Here is a 21,898-nt window from a genome sequence, read left to right on the forward strand (position 1 = left end):
TTATGTCATTGTATACTACTGTTGAGGGGGCCCTGACAATAAAATCTTTCAGTCCTCCTCCTGAGTGGGCCCCTTCTGAATTCGGGCCCCAAAGTAGCCGCTTCCCCTATAGCAGTGATGGCGAACCTTTGAGAGGTCGAGTGCCCAAACTGCAACCCAAAACCCACATATTTATCGCAAAGTGCCAACACGGCAATGTAACCTGAATACTACAGTCCAATATAGTAGATCTTCCATGTACTTTATCATTTAGCTATCATAGCCTGCCCACATTCAGTGCAGTGCCTGTGCTGTTCATAGTGCGCCCTGCGCTGATGAATGGCAGGAAAAGTCTAACGCATATTGGTACACCATAGACTGTTTCCAGGGTGTTGGTGCCCACAGAGAGGGCTCCGAGTGCCACCTCTGGCACCTGTGCCATAGGTTCGCCACCACTGCCCTATAGCTACTCCCCTGGTACTGGGGAAATGACCTGGAAGGTTCATCGTGAGTAAAGAAGTATGGCAACTCCACCAACATGACTATTATTAGATCTGGGTGTATGAGAAAAATGTAATCCACCATAAAATAGAACAACAAGGCTTCTGTGGTGTATCATGAAGTGCATGGTGGTATACATCATGTGGTGGTGTTCATTCACTTGTTCACTTATAACTATCTTCCATAATTCCTATTCTGGATGAAGATGCCATATGTTTCAAATCAGTTTAGGCTATTATTGAGGTGCCCGTTGGTAAAAGTCTTTGTACTTCACTGTGTCCTCTTTCCCACCAGCAAGCTCAAGCTCAGGAAATGGCTGGTTTGTCATCTTCAAAGAAAAAGCAGAAGTATGTCAACCTTTATACTAAAGAAGGACAGGATCGCTTGACTGTACTGATCCCAGGCCGTCACCCCTGTGAATGTCTGGCTCAGAAGCATAAGCTTATTAACAACTGCACAACCTGTGGCCGTATTGTGTGTGAACAGGAGGGATCGGGACCATGTTTGTTTTGCGCCAACCTGGTAAGACTCCTCGTGTTTTCTTTCTAAATATAATAAAAGATGGGTGAAAAAACAGATGCCTATAAAATTATCTGCAAGCATTGGTGGAAGCTTCATGTCAGATGAAGTTTTCTCACCACAGCAATAAAGTCTGGAATATTTCATCACCTGTTTAATGTGGGAGTGTGAGGACTGGGACCCTACCATGGTACAAATGAAGAGACTGGGGCCCCCTGTTTATTGTGCACCTTGGCACTCCAGAATAGAGGCCGTGTAGAGAACCGAGTAAGTGAGGTAATGCCCGACAGAGCACCAAGACCGAGCAGCACTGTGTCTGGTACCAGTGGAGGTCCCAGCAGTCAGATCCTCACTATATACACTTTTTTTTTTGAATCAAATCATTTTTATTGAAAATTTTTAAGAAAGCAAAATCAGGGTTCACAATCACCTTATGCCAGTACCACCATCCAAATACGATTCTATCATAGAGCTCACAACTGACAAAAATGACTCTTGCAAATACACACAAAATTCAATCATGAGTACAAGAAATGGCATATAAGATATGCTACTAAGAACACTAATCATAACAATGTTCCCTAGACTAACATGTTAACACCCCGCCCCCCCCCCCCCCCCAATTGAAAGGAGTACTACACCTTCTATCCTAGTTTATAGCACTAGATGAGTGTGAGACAACCATTCGTTCCACAGCTTATCAAACTTCTGAGGACAGCCACGCTTAACAAACACGCTCTTCTCCAATATCAACATGTCATTCACCTTCCTTTCAAACTCTGCAATCTCTGGCGGACTCCCCTGGATCCATCTCTGCGCCACCAGTTTCCTGGCCACATATAACAGTCTACCCACCGCCACCTTAACTAACTCACTTCCCCCGATCTCAGCCACATATCCCAGCACACACACCTTAGGATCTTTTTGCAAACTCAGCCCCAGCTTACGGTTAATATTATTCAACACCTCATCCCAATAGCTACTTATTACAGAGCACGACCACAGCATATGCACCAGATCCGCTCCTTTCTCCATACATTTCGGACACCTATCATCAGTCCTGACCCCGATTTTTCGTAAAAATACTGGTGTTTTATAAACTCTGTGGATGATAAAGAGTTGTGATAATTTCGCCTGCTCACTCAGAGACACACTGGGAACTGCATCTAAAATAGCATCCCACTGATCCTTCGAAACTGTACCCAAATCACCCTCCCACTTCAACATCCGCGACCGAGGGAACCCATCCAGAAACTTATCCAGTAATAACGTATACACCTGTGAAATCAGTCCTCTCCTCCCACCTTTTGAAAGAATAAGCTTCTGCACCACATCCGTTTTGGCTATACGACACCCTTTCCTTACCGTGACATCATAAGCGTGCCTCAATTGCAAATACTGGTAAAACCATCTCTTTGGGACATTAAACTCTTGCTGTATTTCCTGAAAGGATTTGAATACCGTGCCTTCAAGTAATTGACCTATCCTCATCACCTCCCGAGACTCCCAGTTCTTGAGACCCGACAGTGACGTGAATTCTGGCAATAGATTATTATCCCATATTGGGGAAAGCTCACCAACACCCCCCACACCTCTAAGTTGCTTCACCGTCGCCCACACTTTCTTCATAAGATCAATAATTAGGACCCTATCTCTCCCCCCATGCATTCCCGCCCCCTCTAATATACACATAAGGTCCTGACTACCCACCCAATGTTGCAATATTATCCCCGTCACATCCAAGGCCTGAAAATCAATCCAGCCCTTAAAGTGCTGGCACTGAGACGCCAGGAAATAAATCCAGGCATTCGGGACTGACAAACCACCCTCCGTCTTAGGGTACTGCAACGTCTCTAATTTGATCCTTGCTTGGCCATACTTCCAAACAAGATCTCTAAATATGGAATGAATTTTCCTAAACCTATCCCGAGGGATCCATACAGGAGCATTATTAAGAACATAAAGCAGCTGCGGCATCATAACCATTTTTAAAAGGTTCACTCTACCCACTACCGACAAAAAGAGCTTACACAAAGTTCTCACCTTAAGCCTGAAAGCCACAAGCAGGGGGGTTAGATTAAGATCTTCAAAGTCCAACAGTCTAGGCGTTATGTACAGCCCTAAATATTTAAACTTATTAACCCAGGGAATTCTATCATCCACTCGCACATCCGGCACAACCTGTCCATCCACAGGCATCAAAGCAGATTTTTGCTAATTGATCCTAAGACCGGAGAAACTCCCAAATCTATCTATTAGTGACATGGCACTGTCCAAAGATGACCCAGTATCACCCAAAAAAAGCAAGGTATCATCGGCATATAGAGCCACCTTATTCTGGAATTCACCATATCTAAACCCCACAATATGAGGAGACAGGCGAATTAAAGCTGCTAGTGGCTCAATGGCCAGTGCAAACAGTAAGGGCGACAATGGGCATCCCTGCCTGGTACCTCTAGCCAAATTAAAACTGTCCGACAATCCTCCATTAGCTCTAATGCGGGCTCTGGGACAGGAATACAAAACCTGTACCCACTTCACAAACCGGTCCCCAAACCCCATAGCTCTCAAAACACCCCACAGGTAAGTCCACTCTACACTATCAAATGCCTTAGCGGCATCTAAAGAAAGCAGAGCCCTATCTCCACAGTTGTCCGCCGGGACATTCAGACCAGCATACAACCTCTCACTATATACACTTAACCAGACAGGACGTACTCGGGCATAACTGACACCTGCATTAGTGAGTTTGCATTACTTTGTACCCTTAGTGATGATGTTTATAGATTGAAATACATTGGAGGACATTTATTCGCATGTTGCGCCAGAATTATGGCGTTTTGATTTGCTCCAAATCTGTCAACAGTTTTGTCCACAATTTTCCCCATAAAGAATGTATCATGCCAGAAATTAGTTATAAATGTTAGTGGGCGGGGCTATCAAATTGGGGCATATTACGCCTCATTTATCATCCTCTTATCGGTGGAAATGGCTCCAATTGTTGCAGAGAATTAAGCCAGCTTATGTGGTGGTGTTTTGTGTAAAAAGTCGCATTTCTGAAAAGAAAACCAACTCGTTGTGGGAACAAGTGATAGGGAAGTAATAAAACAGGACCTATTTATTTTTATCTAATATAATTGAGCTAAATAACAGGGTTTTGTCAGGAAAATTACATCTAACAAAAACGTCCCAAGTCTGAGACAAAAGTTGCAATTTACCACAGGAAATACCCAAATATGTTTGTAAAAAACATAAAATGTCAAGAGAAATAGGCGGATAATCAAGTTTATATTTTTTTTTAAGTCAGTCAAAGGAAGTTTCTACATTATAAAATGTGATGCCATAGTCACTTAGGAAAAGGATGAAACATTAGTGGCAAGATATATAGACTGCATACGTGTGGCCCTAAGGTACAGGAATCTGCAGCTTCGCTCTTTAGCCATTGTAAATAAAAAAGAAAGAAAATACTGATAGTAGAAAAATTGTTAGAAAAACAATGCCCTGCTCGCAGAAAAGTGGGTTATTCCATTATAGCCATTAGGCTTGCTTTAGTTGGCATACCTTTATTGGACATCTGCATTTCCATGTTTTTTGAGTGCCCTAGCTCCAGTTGGGGTGCGACCACCTTACGGCCATTAGCAATGAAGACTGAATAAACAATATTGTTCTAATTAGTTATAGTGATACTACTTTGACCCGTACTGCCACGTGGTACTTTGCTCCAAGGCGGTTACACATGGAAAGTGGCCCTACCTTTTAAGGTTGGGAAGAGGTAAAATGATGCTGCCAGGGTATGAATGAAAGAATAACATCCTGTTAAAGGAGTTGTGTGCTGCTAGACAACATATCATGTGTGTGTGTGTATATATATATATATATATACAATTTTTTAGGCCTCGTTCATATCTCCGTTAAGGAGATACGGCTTCCTGATCCAGCGCAAGATTCGGCTGCCAGATCTCCTTAAAGGAAATGTGAACGAGGCCTTAAGTACATTTTATGAATGTTTGGTTGCCTTTCAAAATAATGGTTTGCCTTTATTTCTGTAGGGAAAAACACATTAGCCCATAATGCTCTACCTTTATTTAAACTGTTTTATTATTGACTCCTCTTAGGTGTGTACAAGAGAAGAGCAAGATATTTTACTAAGAGACTCCAACAAAAGTCAGAAATTGCGAAAGAAACTCTTGGGCGGTAAGCTGTAACTCCAGCTCTTGAGGAGAAAAATGCTAAATACTAAAATTCTTTACTTATTGGCTATAGAACCTGGCATTTGGGGATAGGTAGTTTTACCCACATGTTTCTATGCATTGTTCGGTAGAAAAAGAGAATACTCCCAGGTCTCTCTTTACAGACTTAAAGGGGTTGTCTCATTATAGACAATGGGGGCATATGACTAGGATATGCCCCCATTGTCTTATAGGTGCGGGTCCCAACCGAGAACGGAGCCCCGCAAGGGGGTGGCTGGAGGACTCCGGTCTGGCCACCACCAAGCCGGCTCCCCATAGAAGTGAATGGGAGCGTACCACACATGCGTGGCCCCCGCTCCCATTCATTTCTATGGGGCTGACGGAAATAACCGAACCAGTGTTCGGCTATTTTCGCCGGCCCCATAGAAAACGAATGGAGGGCGGCTGCGCATGCTCAGTGCACCCTCCTTCACTTGCGGGGCTCCGTTCTCGATATAGCTGCGGATCCCAGCGGTGGAACCCGCACCTATAAGAGAATGGGGGCATATTCTAACGCTATGCCCCCATTGTCCATGATGAGACAACCCCTTTAAATGGGTTTTCTCCACTTATCCTCAGGATAGGAGGTAATTGTCTGTCTGATTGCTAAAGGTCTGACTATTGGGACCCCTAGCGATCAAGAGATTGGGAGACCCCATGTGAATGGAGCAGAAGCGTGTATGCATGCAACCCCACTGCTCCATTCACTTCTATGGGACTGGCTGAGGTAGAGCTGAGTGCTATCCCCATCAGTCCCACAGAAGTAATTGTGGTTGTCACACATGGATACTACTGCTCCATTCACAAAGGAGATTTGGAGACCTCCATTCTTATGAGCTTTGTGGCTCCAAGTGGTTGGACCCTCAGTGATCAGATATTTATCCAATATCTGGTGAGCAGGAGATATGTGTTATTTGTTGGAGAATCCCTTTAAAGAAAACTAATATCACGTCAGGTCCAACTAATTGTTATACCAAGTGGCACAAAAATTTTGTCTGCCACTTATTTCTGCCTTTCGCAAACGATTGATGGCTGATGATATGTATAGGTGTATATGCAGAAAAAGGGCTACATGGCCTAAGAAAACCCCAATAAAGCACACATCCGCCAATTATAAAATCAATACTCAAATTTTATTGCACTACAAAGACATACAAACAAGATTAAAAATTGTATACAATGTACTATGTGCTGATACCAAATAAGACCAGGCACATGATAACCCTGAGGAAGCCGGTTATCACTGGCGATGCGCGTGGGGCGACATTTCTCCATTCAGTCCCATCTGGATATTTCCATACCCTTGTATTCTACTCAGGTATTAGGTGCCTTGATGCCATATTATCATTGATTATTTATTATATATCCTGGGTTGTTTTTCATGCTTAAAATTTTTCGGTATTGTCTTTTCTGACTATATGTATTGTGTCCACACTTGTGGCATTTGGTGGGTACTGTATATGTGTCTGGTCTTAGTTGGTAGTTACATGCAAAATGGCAGAGTTTTAAGGGAGCATAGTTTCACATCGGCGGCACTGACATTTGGTCGCCTGATCCGGAAGAGAATGCCAGGAATTGGGCGGACACAAACCGCAGCACGTAGATTCTCCGCATTTTTGCTGGCTGGGCATCCCTTTTGAATCTGGCAGTGCTGGATCCGGAGAATTGCTGCAGTTGTGAAACCAGCCTAAGTCTCATCAGACTAAGATTGCATGTAACCCTGCCTTTAGTGATTTATTTATTTAAATTTTATTTTTTTAATTCATAAACATATACAATTTATTACAGGTGCTGAAACAAGTTTGAAAATGGATCTTCTACCACATCAAGAAATGCGCCTTAAGGAAGGCTTAGAAAGGGCCACGCAGCATCGTGACAAGCTCCTGGAATATGATAAGACAAGGTATTACTTAGAGTTAAACTGTAATATTACGGTACTTTCTGTCAAGAAGTGTAGAGGAACATTTTTTAGAGCACTTTATTGCAATAAGATTTTGACTGTTGCCATGCGACGCTGGGGTCCTCCCTTTGAATCTGACCAAGGATAAGGCTACTTTCACACTAGCGTTTCTATTTTCCAGTATTGAGATCTGTTATAGAGTCTCAATACCGGAAAAAAACCGCTTCAGTTTTGTCCCCATTTATTGTCAATAGGGACAAAACGTAACAGAATGGAATGCTCCAAAATGCGTTTCGTTTAGTTGCGTTCCCATACCAGGATGCAGAGAAAGACGGATCCATCATGACCCACAATGCAAGTGAATGGGGACGGATCCGTTTTCTATGACACAATCTGACACAATAGAAAACGCATCCGTCCCCCATTGACTTTCAATGGTGTTCATGACGGATCCGTCTTGACTATGTTAGGGATAATACATAACAGATGCAGACGGTTGTATTATCAGTAATGGAAGCGTTTTTGCTGAGCACTGCCGGATCCAGCAAAAACGCTAGTGTAAAAGTAGCCTAAGATCTGCATGGAGTTTGTATGTTCATCCGATGTGTAGGTTTCCCCAGGTGCGCCCGTATCCGCTCCGGAATTTAGATTTACTTGGGACAAGGACTGATGTGGAGGTTACTAATCTCTGTTTAGTGCTAGTGCACGTGAGCCAGGGCATTTAGGACAGGGCTAGGTTTAGGCTTCGTAACTGGTCTACACAGTGAGCATGGCCATTTTGATGGAAGGAATCTTACCAAAAGTATGAAGTAAACACAGTGCCATTTGTAGTACCAGTAGTAGTACACACACTGACAGTGGCAAAGGCCATCTTACCGATTGCTTATACAGTGACAGAAGCAGTATATGTATTGTTAACCACTGTACACATATCAGGCCCCCATTACAGTTTTATAGCTTTCAAAAGCTCCTGAAAGGCAAATCTGCCTAATTATAAGATTATAATTCTTATTTCCTTTATTGCTATGTAATTAGGCACTTATTTATGTGTAAAAATAAATGTGGAGGTATGCTGGAGACCAAACTGGGGATGAAACATAATCCTTCTTGCCCTGACACTATATATAGTTTTACTCTATATGCTAAATAGGGGAGCACTATGTATATACAACCAGAAGTCGCAATAACGTGCCATAGACGCCTGTTCAGGCCATTTTACTCCCCGAAAAAAGATTAATGCGTATTTTTACACATGGTCTTTTTCCCTTATGCCCATGACAGCATCCTTGAGAGAGCCCGCCTCCATCTAGGACAGGAAACAGGAACTTCCGTGGAGAGCTTCTTAAGGAGGGACCCGGCCTCTATCCACCAGTTCCTGTTTCCTGTCCTATGGATAGGACTCATTTCTGTGGAGCTACAAAGGCTGCAGGGCCCCGTCGGTGTTTGACTTGTATCCATAGGGGTTACCTGGTACGGCATTAGTCTCCACTAGGAGCCGCCTGAAGTCTGGAATTCCAGCCTTCTTGGTTCTGGCTGGGGCCGGGTTGTGATCTGCACGCAGTACCAGTTGTACCCGGAGGTACCGCTGTCACGCCAGAACCTCCTGGCGGTGTTCAGGAGGTCCGGGACCTCTTCCTCCCGCAGGCCACATCCCCTATTGGCATTACAGAGGCAGGGGGCGAAGCGCAGATCGGAAGTGACGTACGGCCACTTCCAGTATTTGGAACGCACAGCGTTCCGGAAGTAAGGAGCGGAAGGCCGCAGGCGGGTTTTTCAACGGGACCATAACTGGGGTATTAAACCCCGTTCAGTGTGCAGGTGAAAGGGGGCCAGCCAGCCAGAGAAAGACGTCTGCAGACCTCATCTATGGAAGACCCTCCATCCGTGGACTGTACAATGGAAGAAGAGAGTGGTCAGCGCACTGGTGACCAGGACAACCACGAAACACGACCGGTTAATCCCCAGCATTCTCCTTACAAAATTATTATTCTAAGAGGGGATGCCTCTGCAGATGCCTTGAAACTAAGTGCTAGATCTGCGGCTTTAGCTAATTCTGCAAGAAGAAAGGGTGGTCAGGAGATACACGATCCAAAAATAAATTTTTCTGCCAAGGGGATTTCTTATTTGGATCGGTTCTAGACGATTTATTGAGAAAGCCGCAGATGACAAAAAAGGTTTCTCGTACATTCCATTGGGGGACACAGACCATGGGTATAGCTTAGAGGTATTACTAGGAGGGACACTATGCAAAAACGAAGCTCCTCCTCCTCGGGCTATACCCCCAGACACCTCCAGGAGGACTTCAGTCTTTGCTTAGTGTCTGTCCAAGGAGGTGACGCTTACTCTTCTCCTGTTTGTTATTTTTTTCTGTTTTCAGATGGGGACTCAGGTCAGCATTGCGCTTTCCTGGCCCCCGTGGAGTGTCTGCCACCGTCTTTCTTCATTTTGGCACTGGAGTACTGGCATCTCTTCCCCCCTAAACTGTGGGCTTCAGCGCTTCTCTCGTCGGGCCTTGGCTGCTGCGCTCTTTCAGCGCCCGCCGGCAGGCCGCTCCTCCATGGCCTCGTTAACCCCTGCTGCACCACGTGAGGGGAGTCGGGGTGTTTAAATCGCGCGCGCGCCTATTTTCGCGCATATTTTCGCGCGCGCGCTTATTTTCGCGCATATTTGCTCTGCTCCTGATCTTTGCAGCAACTGGTAGGAGATCTTTTACTGTGGGGTTCCATCATGCCAAAGCCTGGGGCACTTAAATCTGCCAAGGCCTCCTCTCAGGCTCTTTTGGGGTCATGCAAGGTGTGCCTTCTGCCTTTTTCTGCCTCTGGCACCTGTGACTCGTGCCCTGCTCCTGGACAGGATCAGCCTCCTTCTCTTGCTCAGCCCAGTCCTCCCTCTGCCCCTGCGGAACCGGCGGTACCCGCCTGGGCTTCCGCCATGTCTAGTGCGGTAGCGGATCTGGCCCTAGTTGCCAAGGCAGCCATGTCCTTCATGGAGCGTATGGCAGCTACTACTCCAGTGGCGTCCACCGCTCCATCCCCTCTCAGTGATTCTCACAGGGGGCGTCTGACGTCTAAGAGGCAGCGTGAGCGGCAGCATTCCTCATCGGATGACTCCGCTTCTCCCCCACGCCTTGAGGCATGCCCGGTTGACTCTCCCTCTCGTGGGGAGCGCAAATCCGAAGGGGAATTGTCCGGATCGGACGAGGCCACGGAGCGGGAACCCCTGCCTAAGCTTTCCACCATGGTATCCGAATTGGTGGAGGCTGTCCGTGACACTTTTAATATCCACGGAGATTCCACTCCCTCCACTAGTCGGGAGTTCTCCCTGTTTCCGCCCAAAAGGCCCGAATCCGCGGTGTTCCCCGTTCATGAGGAATTCACAGCGGTCATATCAAAGGCTTGGGACCGACCCAATCAGAAATTTTCGGCCACCAAGCGCATGGATACGCTTTACCCTTTCCCCTCTGACTCGGTGGAAAAGTGGACTTCTTCCCCTAAGGTAGATCCACCGGTGGCCAGGTTGGCCAAGAACACGGCCCTTCCTGTCCTAGACGGTTCCTCCCTGCAGGATGCGGTGGACAGACGCCTGGATTCACTTTCCAAGTCCATCTTCTCTCTGGCGGGCGCTTCCCTGCGACCGGCTTTTGCGTCGGCTTGGGTTGCCAGAGCCCTTACGGCGTGGTTGCGGCGCCACCACCAGGATCTGACGGAACAGGGCGCCCCTGCAGACACTTTGGAATTTATTCTCCAAATGTCTCAGGCTTCTAAATATCTCTGTGAGGCTTCAATGGATATCGGTTCCCTATTTGCCCGTATTTCGGCCCTCTCGGTCATTCAGCGTAGAGAGGTTTGGTTGAAGGTGTGGGATGCTGATGCTTCTTCCAAGCGTTCCCTCGCTAACCTTCCCTTTGAAGGATCTAGACTCTTTGGAGCCCAGTTGGACGAATTCATTTCTGCCGCAACGGGGGGCAAGAGTACTCATCTGCCTCAACCCAGATCCAAACGGCCCTTTAGATCTCGGGCTTCAGGGTTCCGGGGCCAGTCCTTTCGTCGCTTCTCCACGGCCAGGACGTCTTCGTCCTCGTCGGCTGGGGGATCCCAGGAATCCTGCAAGAAGCCTTTCTTCAAACCCCAGCCCTCTTGGCGACCACGGGCACAGTCAATCCGTCCCCCTGCTCCCAAGCAGCCCTCCGCATGAAGGGGTGCCCCCACCCCTCGTGGTGGGGGGCCGTTTGCTCTCCTTTCAGCAGGTCTGGAGGGCTCACGTTCAGGACGCCTGGGCTCTGGAGATTGTGACGTCCGGTTACAAATTGGAGTTCGCGTCCAGCCCGCCGGAATGCTTTTTCCCGTCTCGCGTTCCGGGGGATCCAGCCAGGGCCTCGGACCTCCTTTTGGCGGTCTCCTCTCTTCTGGACCGGGGTGTCATTTTTCCCGTTCCCCCGGAGGAACAGGGAACAGGTTTTTACTCAAACCTGTTCGTCGTTCCGAAGAAGGAGGGGTTGGTGCGCCCGATACTGGACCTGAAGCTTCTGAACAAGTTTCTAAGGGTGCGGAAGTTTCGCATGGAGTCCCTTCGCTCCGTTATTGCTTCTCTGCTTCCGGGGGAATTTCTCGCGTCTGTGGACATTCAAGACGCCTACTTGCACGTCCCGATTGCGAAGTCTCACCATCGCTTTCTGCGTTTTGCCATCTGGGGTCGTCATTACCAGTTCGTCGCCCTGCCTTTTGGGTTGGCGACCGCCCCTCGCGTTTTCACCAAGGTTTTGGCGCCTCTCATGGCGCTTCTTCGCACCAGGGGCATCTCGTTGTTGCCCTACCTGGACGACATCTTGATAAAAGCCCCGTCTCTTCCACAGGCCGAGGACAGCGTCCGAATTACCGTTCAATCTCTAGAACGGTTCGGGTGGCTGATCAATCTACCAAAATCCTCTCTGCACCCTTCCCAGAGACTCTCCTTCCTGGGGATGATTTTGGACACCTCGAGTTCTCGGGTGTTTCTTCCGGATTCTCAGGTTCGGAGGGCGGTGTCGCTCCTTCTACAAGCTCCTCGTCCCACCATTCGGGAGTGCATGCGGGTTCTGGGCCTTATGGTCGCCTCCTTCGAGGCGATTCCGTATGCCCAGTTCCACACTCGACCGTTACAACAGTGGATTCTTGCCCTATTGGACAAGACCTCTCGGGGTCTGGACGCTCCCGTCCGCCTGTCCCGGCACGTTCGGTTGTCTCTCCCCTGGTGGCAGGCCTCCCCGAATCTCTCATCAGGGAGTTCCTTCCTTCCATTCTCCTGGACGATAGTCACCACCGATGCCAGCCTCATCGGTTGGGGAGGCGTTCTCCGGAACCTCACAGTTCAGGGGGTCTGGTCGACAGAGGAATCCCGTCTTCCGATAAACGTTTTGGAACTAAGGGCGAACTCCCTCTCCCACTGGACTTCCCTCCTTGCGGCTCGGCCGGTGCGTGTTCAGTCGGACAATGCCACGGCTGTGGCCTACGTCAATCATCAGGGCGGAACGCGCAGTCGGGCAGTGATGCAGGAGGTGGCGAGGATCCTCCTATGGGCGGAGTCTCATGTTCCAGTGTTGTCGGCGGTGTACATTCCGGGCGTCGACAACTGGACGGTGGATTTTCTGAGCCGCACCAAGGTGGATCCGGGAGAGTGGTCCCTACATCCGGAGGTGTTCGAGGGCATCTGCCGCCGATGGGGCCGTCCGGACGTGGATTTAATGGCGTCCCAGGCTAAACAACAAGGTGCCGGTGTTCCTGGCCCGCGCTCGGGACCCAAGGGCGTGCGGAGTGGACGCGCTGGTGTCTCCTTGGCAGCGATTCGACCTCCTCTATGTCTTCCCTCCACTTCCTCTGTTGCCGAAGGTGCTGCGCAAGATCGAGGCGGAGGGGATACCGACCATTCTTATCGCTCCGGATTGGCCTCGCCGCGCCTGGTTCTCCAACGTCGTCCGAATGTTAGCGGACGTTCCGTGGCCTCTTCCCGACAGAGAGGATCTTCTATCTCAGGGACCGCTCTTCCACCAGAATTCACGTCAGTTGCGTTTAACGGCGTGGCTATTGAGACCTACATCCTGAGGAAGAGAGGCTTCTCTGATGCAGTGGTGAGAACCATGATCAGAGCTCGAAAGCCGGCTTCTTCGCGGATCTATTATCGCACCTGGAGGGCCTATCTAACCTTTTGTGAGAAGTCGGGTTTTCCGCCGCTTCGTTTCTCTGTTCCGGTGGTGCTGGCCTTTCTACAGTCCGGCGTTGAGGTGGGGCTGTCGCTCAGTTCTTTGAAGGGTCAGGTTTCGGCCTTGGCGGTCTTTTTTCAACGGTCTATTGCCTTTTTGGGGCCTGTGAGAACCTTCCTGCAGGGGGTGGCGCATTTGGTTCCTCCGTATGTTCCTCCCTTACCACCCTGGGATCTTAACCTGGTCCTGCGCGCCCTTCAGGAGGCGCCTTTTGAGCCTCTGAGGGAGGTCTCCCTAGTCTTCCTCACCTGGAAGGTGGTTTTTCTGGTGGCCATTACCTCCATCAGGAGGGTTTCGGAGCTGGCCGCGCTTTCCTGTCAGGAGCCTTTTCTGGTCTTCCACCAGGATAAGGTGGTGCTACGGCCGGTTCCTTCTTTTTTGCCCAAGGTGGTTTCCCCGTTCCACCTTAACGAGGATCTTGTCCTGCCCTCTTTTTGTCCTTCTCCGGCGAACCCCAAGGAACGTGCTCTCCACTCCCTGGACGTCGTCAGGGCCCTGAAAGTGTATCTGGGGGCCACCGCCTCCTTTCGTCGTTCGGACTCCCTCTTTGTGGTTCCCGAGGGGTCTCGTAAGGGTCTGGCGGCTTCCAAGGTTACTGTGGCGCGGTGGATCCGTTCCGCTATTGCTGCGGCCTATCGCGCTCGTGGTCAGGTTCCCCCGTCGCGGATTACCGCTCACTCCACAAGGGCAGTGGGAGCTTCCTGGGCCAGACGCAATCGCGCCTCCGCCTCCCAGTTGTGTAAGGCTGCCACTTGGTCGTCCTTGCATACGTTCACAAAGTTTTATCAGTTGCACTCGCTGGCCTCGGCTGATGCTGTCCTCGGGCGCAGGGTATTGCAGGCCGTGGTGCCCGTTTAACGGTTGGACGTTTTTTCTCCTGGCGGTGTTGGTTTTTCCCACCCCATGGACTGCTTTTGGACGTCCCATGGTCTGTGTCCCCCAATGGAATGTACGAGAAAAGGAGATTTTTGTGAAACTCACCTGTAAAATCTTTTTCTCGTCTTTTCCATTGGGGGACACAGCTCCCGCCCGCTTTTTTTGTTTAGTTGGTGTGATGGTTTCCATTGTGGTTTTTTCAGTTCTCCTTCTCCTACTGCTTTTGCAACGACTGAAGTCCTCCTGGAGGTGTCTAGGGGTATAGCCCGAGGAGGAGGAGCTTCGTTTTTGCATAGTGTCCCTCCTAGTAATACCTCTAAGCTATACCCATGGTCTGTGTCCCCCAATGGAAAAGACGAGAAAAAGATTTTACAGGTGAGTTTCACAAAAATCTCCTTTTTCCATCCTCCAAACCTACAAAAAGGCGTCAATTTTTTCGTAATAACAAGAGGGAATATAACCAAGATAAAAGACAAAAATACTGGAAGGATAACAAGGGTAGGAAGTAAAAAGGTTTCCTTTTCAGCTCCCAGTCCAGTAACCGTTCTAAAAACAGTCAGCAATGACTGTTCCATTCCGGTGGGAGGAAGGTTGTCTCTCTTTCTTCAGGCTTGGGAGAGGATCTCCACAAGTCCTTGGATTCTGGGCGTTATAAGAGACGGGTTCCGTCTAGAGTTCGCTTCTCCCCCACCGGAAAGGATGAAGGTTACAAGTCTGGACCGAAGCTCTATAAAACACCAGGCCTTAAAACAAGAGTTACTTTCACTCTTAAAAAAGAAAGTCTTAATAGAGGTTCCAGAATCAGAAAGAGGGAGAGGATTTTATTCTTCCCTTTTTCTGGTCCCCAAACCAGATGGGGCTTTCAAAATGATAATAAACCTGAGATACCTAAACCAATTCCTAAAGTACAAAAAATTCAGAATGGAATCGGTACAATCGGCAATAAAGCAGCTGTTTCCAGAATGTGTAATGTCAACCCTAGACATAAAAGATTCATATTATCACATCCCAATCCATGCAGACTCCCAGAAGTTCCTAAGGGTAGCAGTATCCATGGAGGGACAGATCCACCACTTTTAAATACAGAGCGCTCTCATTCGGAGTATCCCAAGCTCCTAGGCGGTTCACCAAGCTAATGGCAGAAGTGATGGCTCATGTGAGGGAAAAGGATATCCTATCTGGACGACATACTGGTCGTGGCAGAATCGGAGAGCACTCTGTCCTCCCACCTCTCAGAAATAATCAAGATATTGGAAGAGTTGGGATGGTGGATAAATTGGGAGAAATCAAACTTAATCCCATCAAAGAGTTGTCCGTTTTTGTGTCTAATTCTAGACTCCGTAAAACAATGCTGCTTTCTTCCTCAGAACAAGATCTCCAAAATTCTGAAAGAAGTACAATCTTTAATTTCATCAAAACGCAGAACCATCAGACAGGGGACTGGCGGTATTAGGCAGGATGACGTCCACAATTCCTGCAGTCAAGTGGGCGTTGTTGCGTCCTCGGAAGCTTCAATGGTAGATTCTGAGAGAGTGGCAGGGGTCTCTATCCCCTTTGGATGCCCCACTTCCTCTTCCATCCCAGGTCATTAAGTCCATTCAGTGGTGGTTAGACTCAGCAAACCTGTCTCAGCGGCTCCCCTGGAATATGCAAGAGCAGATTTAAATCACCACGGATGCAAGTGGGGTGCGACAGGTTGGGGAGCATACTGTCTGGAAGATTTTGTTCAGGGAAGATGGACTCTTCTAGAAAGAATAAATTCGCAGAATGTAAGAGAACTAAGGGCAGTACTCCTCGCTCAAACCGCTTTTCTTCCAAAATTAAAGGGAAAAATAGTGAAGGTCTTTTCAGACAACACCACGGTAGTGTCTTATTTGAACAGGCAAGGCGGGACAAGGTCAGAGGACATTATGTCTCTTGCAGAATTTTTTTCCCCCCGTAATCATTCCCTCAGTTTCCTTCATAAAAGTGGTGCATTTAAAAGGTACAGAGAACAAAAAAGCGGATTTTCTAAGCAGAAATCGTCTAGATCAGGGAGAATGGTGTTTAAATCAAACAGTGTTCAAGCAGATAGTCCACCTCTGAGGCAATCCTCTAGTAGACATGTTCGCAAACAGGCAAAACCTGGCAAAAAATGTAATCTCTTTCTTTTCTCTAAATCCAGAAGATTCTCCAACCGGCATAGACGCCTTCTTCCTACCTTGGCTGAACGATCTTCTATACGCCTTTCCATCCATGAGACTAATTCCAAGGGTTCTAAAGAAACTGAGGCAACACAGGACAAGACTAATTCTGATCGCCGCTTTCTGGCCCAGAAGGTCATGGTTCACCTGGCTACGCAAACTATCAATAACAGAACCATGGATTCTGCCAGACCGACAAAACCTGTTGTATCAAGGACCAGTTCACCATCCAGAGGTAACCAACCTACACCTAGCAGCATGGTATCTGAGAGGTCTATACTAGAGAAGAAGGGCCTTTCCAGAGATGTGATTAATACCCTCCTGTCATGTAGGAAAGACATCACTTCTTCTATATACCTAAGAATATGGAAAAACTTCTTACATTTTTCCACGGTTCCAATAGACCCTTTAGGTCCCCCTCCTATGCCGATAATCCTCGATTTTCTTCAGAGTGGCCTGGACAAAAGACTAAGGGTTAGTACACTTAAAGTGCATGTTTCAGCTCTTAGTGCGTATTTTGACTTCACCGTAGCCAACCATCCTTGGGTGAGGAGATTTTTTAAAGCTGTCAGTCGTACCAGACCAATATCCAGAATGTCTGCTCCTCCGTGGGACCTCAACTTAGTGTTGTCCAGTATGATGGAGCCTCCGTTTCAACCTCTACAGGATCTGCCGTTAAAGTTACTATCCTTTAAGACTGCTTTTCTGATCACCTCTGCCAGACGTGTAAGTGAAATTTCTGCCCTTTCCACCTCTCCTCCCTATACTAAGATTCTGGAGGACAGAGTAATAATCAAACCGGACCCTTCTTTTCTCCCCAAAGTAGTTTCCTTTTTTCACAGATCTTAAGACGTCACTGTCTTGATGTCAGGAGATGTCTCCTAAAGTATCTGGAGACGACTGAACCCTGGAGGAAGTTCTCTAGACTTTTTGTAGTTTGCTGGAAAGAACAGAGGTGATAGTTACATCCAGAACACTATCTAGATGGATTATTGCAGCCATTTCTTTGGCCTATTCCTCGGCAGGGGAACCTTGCCCCTTGGGATTCGGGGCACATTCAACCAGGTCCATTTCTACCTCCCGGGCAGAAAGAGCTGAAGCTTCCCTAGAGCAGATCTGTAGGACCGCTACTTGGAAATCCCCTTGTACTTTCTTCCACCATTACAGGCTAGATCTAGACTCCTAGGATCAACTATCCTTTGGTAGGAAAGTTTTACAGGCTGTTATCCCTCCCTAGTCTGGTTCTATTCTAGTCTTCTCTCAAGGGTGCTGTCATGGGCATAAGGGAAATATAAGATTACACTCACCGGTAATCACTTTTCCATGAGCCCATGACAGCACCTGCTACTTATTCCCCCCCCCCCCCCCCCAAAAAAAAATCATAAAAAAAAAAAAAAAAAAGTTTTGGGATGTTGTATATGTTTTGGGACAGGTTCTCGCAAATAACTGGTGGATAGAGGCCGGGTCCCTCCTTAAGAAGCTTTCCACGGAAGTTCCTGTGTGCTGTCATGGGCTCATTGAAAAGTGATTACCGGTGAGTGTAATCTTATATTTGCAGTCAGGAGCCCTGTATCAGAAGCTGCCAGGTCTGGCACACAAGAAGCCCCGCCCCTCTCATGAGATGACCCGCCCCTCACAGACATTTCTCTCACCAGGAGCAGCTCCAGAGAACGGACTAAACACTACATTGTGGTTACAGGACCTGTGGTGATGTCACAGTCATGTGATCAGCCATGTGTGTGGGAGGAGTTGGGGGAACACAGACTCTGTGTAGGACTGTGCTAGTGGAGAATGCAGAAGTACTTTATGTATGGAAGATGTGTATAAAGCAGGGCACACAGTAGTTCTATTTGTGTAATGGACATGTAGCAGAGCTGTGTATAGATTGTGTATATAGTTAAGCTAACTAATGATCATGTAGTACAGCTGTGTATGTAGTATGTATATAGTAATGTCAGGTGGGCGCCGTCTGTGTATGGCAGCGTCAGGTGGGCGCTGTCTGTGTATGGCAGCGTCAGGTGGGCACTGTATCTCACTGTGTTATGGTGGCAGTGATCTTAGTTTTTTTTTTCTTTTTCTTATTACTATTTCTGCACAGAAGACCTTATAGAGGAGACTAGTAATGGTTTCCCTGCAGAAATAGCAGCCTCATAGTTATGTAGGACTATGTATATTATATATATATATATATATATATATATATATATATATATATATATATATATATATATATATGATTTACCACATAATTTGTACTCCTCCTCGGCTAAGAATACTCCTCAAAATTGTTAAGAGGATTATTTTTAATCTTCTGGAAAAAATGTAGTGCGACCTCTGTATACAACTGTATGTACAGAGCATATGTACCAAGTGTCACCTCTGTTACAGTTCTTACCCAGCTTTCCCGGACTGCTTCCAAATTTGCCTTGTTTAGAGATAAAACTACTGTAAAATCCAACCTTTGTTTGGGGTGCTGGGAAAGCTGGGTGACAACACTCAAGAGCTGCACAGCTGACCACAGGCTGCATAAATTGTCCTAATACTATATATCAGGGATGCCCAACCTGCAGCCCTCCAGCTCTATCATGCCCTGCTGTAGGCTGTCTGGGCATACTGGGAGTTGTAGTGTGGCAACAGCTGGAGGGCTAGAGGTTGAGCATCACTGCTATATATATGATTGCAGGATTTTCAGTATTTTATATAACCAGTATGTCCTCCAACAGCCCAGTAGTTGTTACCCCACTTTCCCAGACTGCAGAATTCCAGGGATGCTTGATGAAGCCCTTATTGTACTATAGCAGGCTTAGGGTGCTTTCACACTAGTGTTATTCTTTTCTTCCATGGAGTTCCGTCCTAGGGGCTCAATACCAGAAAAGAACTACCGTAATCAGTTTTCTCGCTCATATCATTAGGGGACACAGGACCATGGGTATAGCTACTGCTGCCACTAGGAGGCAACACTAGGCTGAAAAATGTTAGCTCCTCCTCCGCCAGCTATACCCCCTCCAGCCAGGAGAGAGCTCTCAGTTTTTAGCTTAGTGTCGTAGGAGGCAGACCCCCTGCTTGCAGGGTGGCTGGTAAGTTCTTTTTTTATTTTTATTATTTATTTTTCTCTTTCTTTTCAGGACATGGGGGTCCAGAGCTGCAGTGGAGGTCCAGAGCCATCCCAGGGAGGCTGACCGGTGATGGATATTCCACCGCTCTGCCTCCCACAAGAAGAAAAAGTGGACTAGGTCAGCTTGTCTCTCCTACTCCCCCCAGCCATAGGGCCACCTGTTCCTGCCCTTCACTCCCTTCCCTGTCACTTGTGCCAAGGACTGAAGAGGTGGCCCTGCTGGTTTGTGTTAGACGGGTGAAAACAACAGATGAAGACAGGTAAGTATGTCTCTCTGTGTTTGTATGTCTGGCAGCGGGTGTTTGCCAAGGTGCTCGTCCTGCTCATGGGCCTTCTGCGCTCCAGGGGCATTGCCTTACTCCCATACCTGGATGACATCCTGATCAAGGTGCCGTCTGCCCTGCAGTGCGAGGAGAGTCTTTGCATCGCGTTGGATTCTCTCGCCCGTTTCAGGTGGATAGTCAACAGGAAGAAGTCTTCCCTGATTCCGACCACCTGTATTCGATTCCTCAGGATGACCGACGCCAGTCTCTAAGGTTGGAGAGGGGTCCTGGATACTCGGACAATGCAGGGAGTCTGTTCTCCGTTGGAGTCCAGACTGTCTATCAATGTCCTAGAGCTTCGGGTGATCTACCTCTCCCTCCGCCATTGGACTCCCGTTTTGCGTGGATTTCCGGTCCAGGTGCAGTCGGACAAAGCCACAGCTGTGGCATATATCAACCATCAGGGGGGGACCCGCAGCTTGGTCGTCATGTCGGAAGCTGCAAAGATCCTCAGGTGGGCGGAAGCCCACGTTCCGGCGCTCGCAGCGGTTCACATTCTGGGAGTTGCCAACTGGACAGCAGACTTCCTCAGCCGGACGACGATAGGTCCTGGGGAGTGGTCTCTCCATCCGGAGGTGTTCGACCTCTGTCTCCGGTGGGGGCGTCAGGACGTGGATCTGATGGCCTCCAACCTCAATCGCAAGCTTCCGCTCTACTTTGCCCGAGCAAGGGATCCCGCAGCGTGCGGGGTAGACGCTCTGGTGGCACAATGGGATGGCTTCATGTTCCGCTATGCCTTCCCGCCGTTGTCCCTCCTGCCCCGGATCCTCCGCAGGATCAAGTGGGAGGGCATTCCGGCCTTCTTGATAGCTCCGAATTGGCTGCGCAGAGCGTGGTACTCGGATCTAGTCCTCCTTCTAGGGGACATTCCATACCCGCTACCGCTCAGACCCGACCTCCTGTCTCGAGGGCCCATCTTCCACCAGTTTAGATACTCTACGTTTGACGGCGTGGCTCTTGAAACCTTCCTCCTGAATCGGCGGCGCTTCTCCGATGCGGTCATTCGGACGCTGATTCGGGCCAGGAAGCCCACCTCGTCCAGAATCTACTATAGGACTTGGAGATCCTTCCTGCGGTTCTGCGAGGAGTGTGACCTGTCTCCCAGGTCCTTCTCTCTGCCGGTGGTCCTGGCTTTCCTTCAGTCTGGCCTGGAACTCGGCATTGGCGGTCAGCTTATTGAAGGGTCAGGTGTCTGCCCTTTCCATTTTCTTTCAGCGTTCACTGGCGGGAATGGGTCCGGTCAAGACTTTTCTTCAAGGCTTTGCGCACTCCGTTCCGCCTTACCGGCCCCCCCTTGCATCTGTGGGACCTCAACCTGGTCTTGGGAGTTCTTCAGAATTCACCCTTCGAACCCCTGAGAGAGGTTTCCCTTCGCTTGTTGTCATGGAAGGTAGCCTTCTTCTAGGAACCTTTCTTGATTTTTCATCAGGATAAGGTGGTGCTTTGCCCGGTTTCAGCTTTCCACATCAATGAGGACATTGTATTACCTTCCTTTTGTCTTCGGCCCTCCCACCCGAGGGAGGTGTTGTTGCACCGTTTGGATGTGGTGCGGGCTCTGCGGATATACCTGTCGGCCGTGGCCCCCTTTCGGGCGTACGGACACTTTGCTCATCATTCTGGAGGGTTCTCAGAAGGGGTTGGCAGCCTCAAAGGTGACGAGCGAGCGGTGGATCCATTCCGCTATTTTGGAATGTTACCGTGTCCGGGACAAGGAACCTCCCCCGGGGATTACGTCCCACTCTACCAGGGCGCTTGGGTCCTCCTGGGCTCGCTTCCACCAAGCGTCAATGGCTCAGTTGTGTAATGCCGCAACTTGGTTGTCGCTTCACACTTTTGCAAAGTTTTACCGGGTTCACACTCTTGCTTCTGCGGACGCAGCTCTGGGCCGCCTGGTCTTGCAGGTCGCGGTGTGATGCCTGTCAACGAGGTGCTCGTGTTTTCTTCACATTGTTTGATTTCCCTCCCCAGGGACTGCTTTCGGACATCCCATGGTCCTGTGTCCCCCAATGATATGAGCGAGAAAACGAGATTTTGTGAA

General features: G+C 48.4%; 1 protein-coding gene across 1 annotated transcript in view; it reads left to right on the forward strand.

Annotated features, from left to right (window-relative positions):
• The window catches only part of TRIP4 (thyroid hormone receptor interactor 4), a 57,500-nt gene that overhangs the window by 7,869 nt on the left and 27,733 nt on the right, over positions 1–21,898 (forward strand). The window contains exons 4-6 of the mRNA XM_044279534.1: positions 775–1,002; positions 5,115–5,193; positions 7,017–7,131. Coding sequence (XP_044135469.1) covers positions 775–1,002; positions 5,115–5,193; positions 7,017–7,131 — 422 coding nt within the window. The remainder of the gene's footprint in view (positions 1–774; positions 1,003–5,114; positions 5,194–7,016; positions 7,132–21,898) is intronic.

The sequence above is a fragment of the Bufo gargarizans genome, chromosome 2 (genome assembly GCF_014858855.1).
Source record: "Bufo gargarizans isolate SCDJY-AF-19 chromosome 2, ASM1485885v1, whole genome shotgun sequence".
Lineage (NCBI taxonomy): Eukaryota > Metazoa > Chordata > Amphibia > Anura > Bufonidae > Bufo > Bufo gargarizans.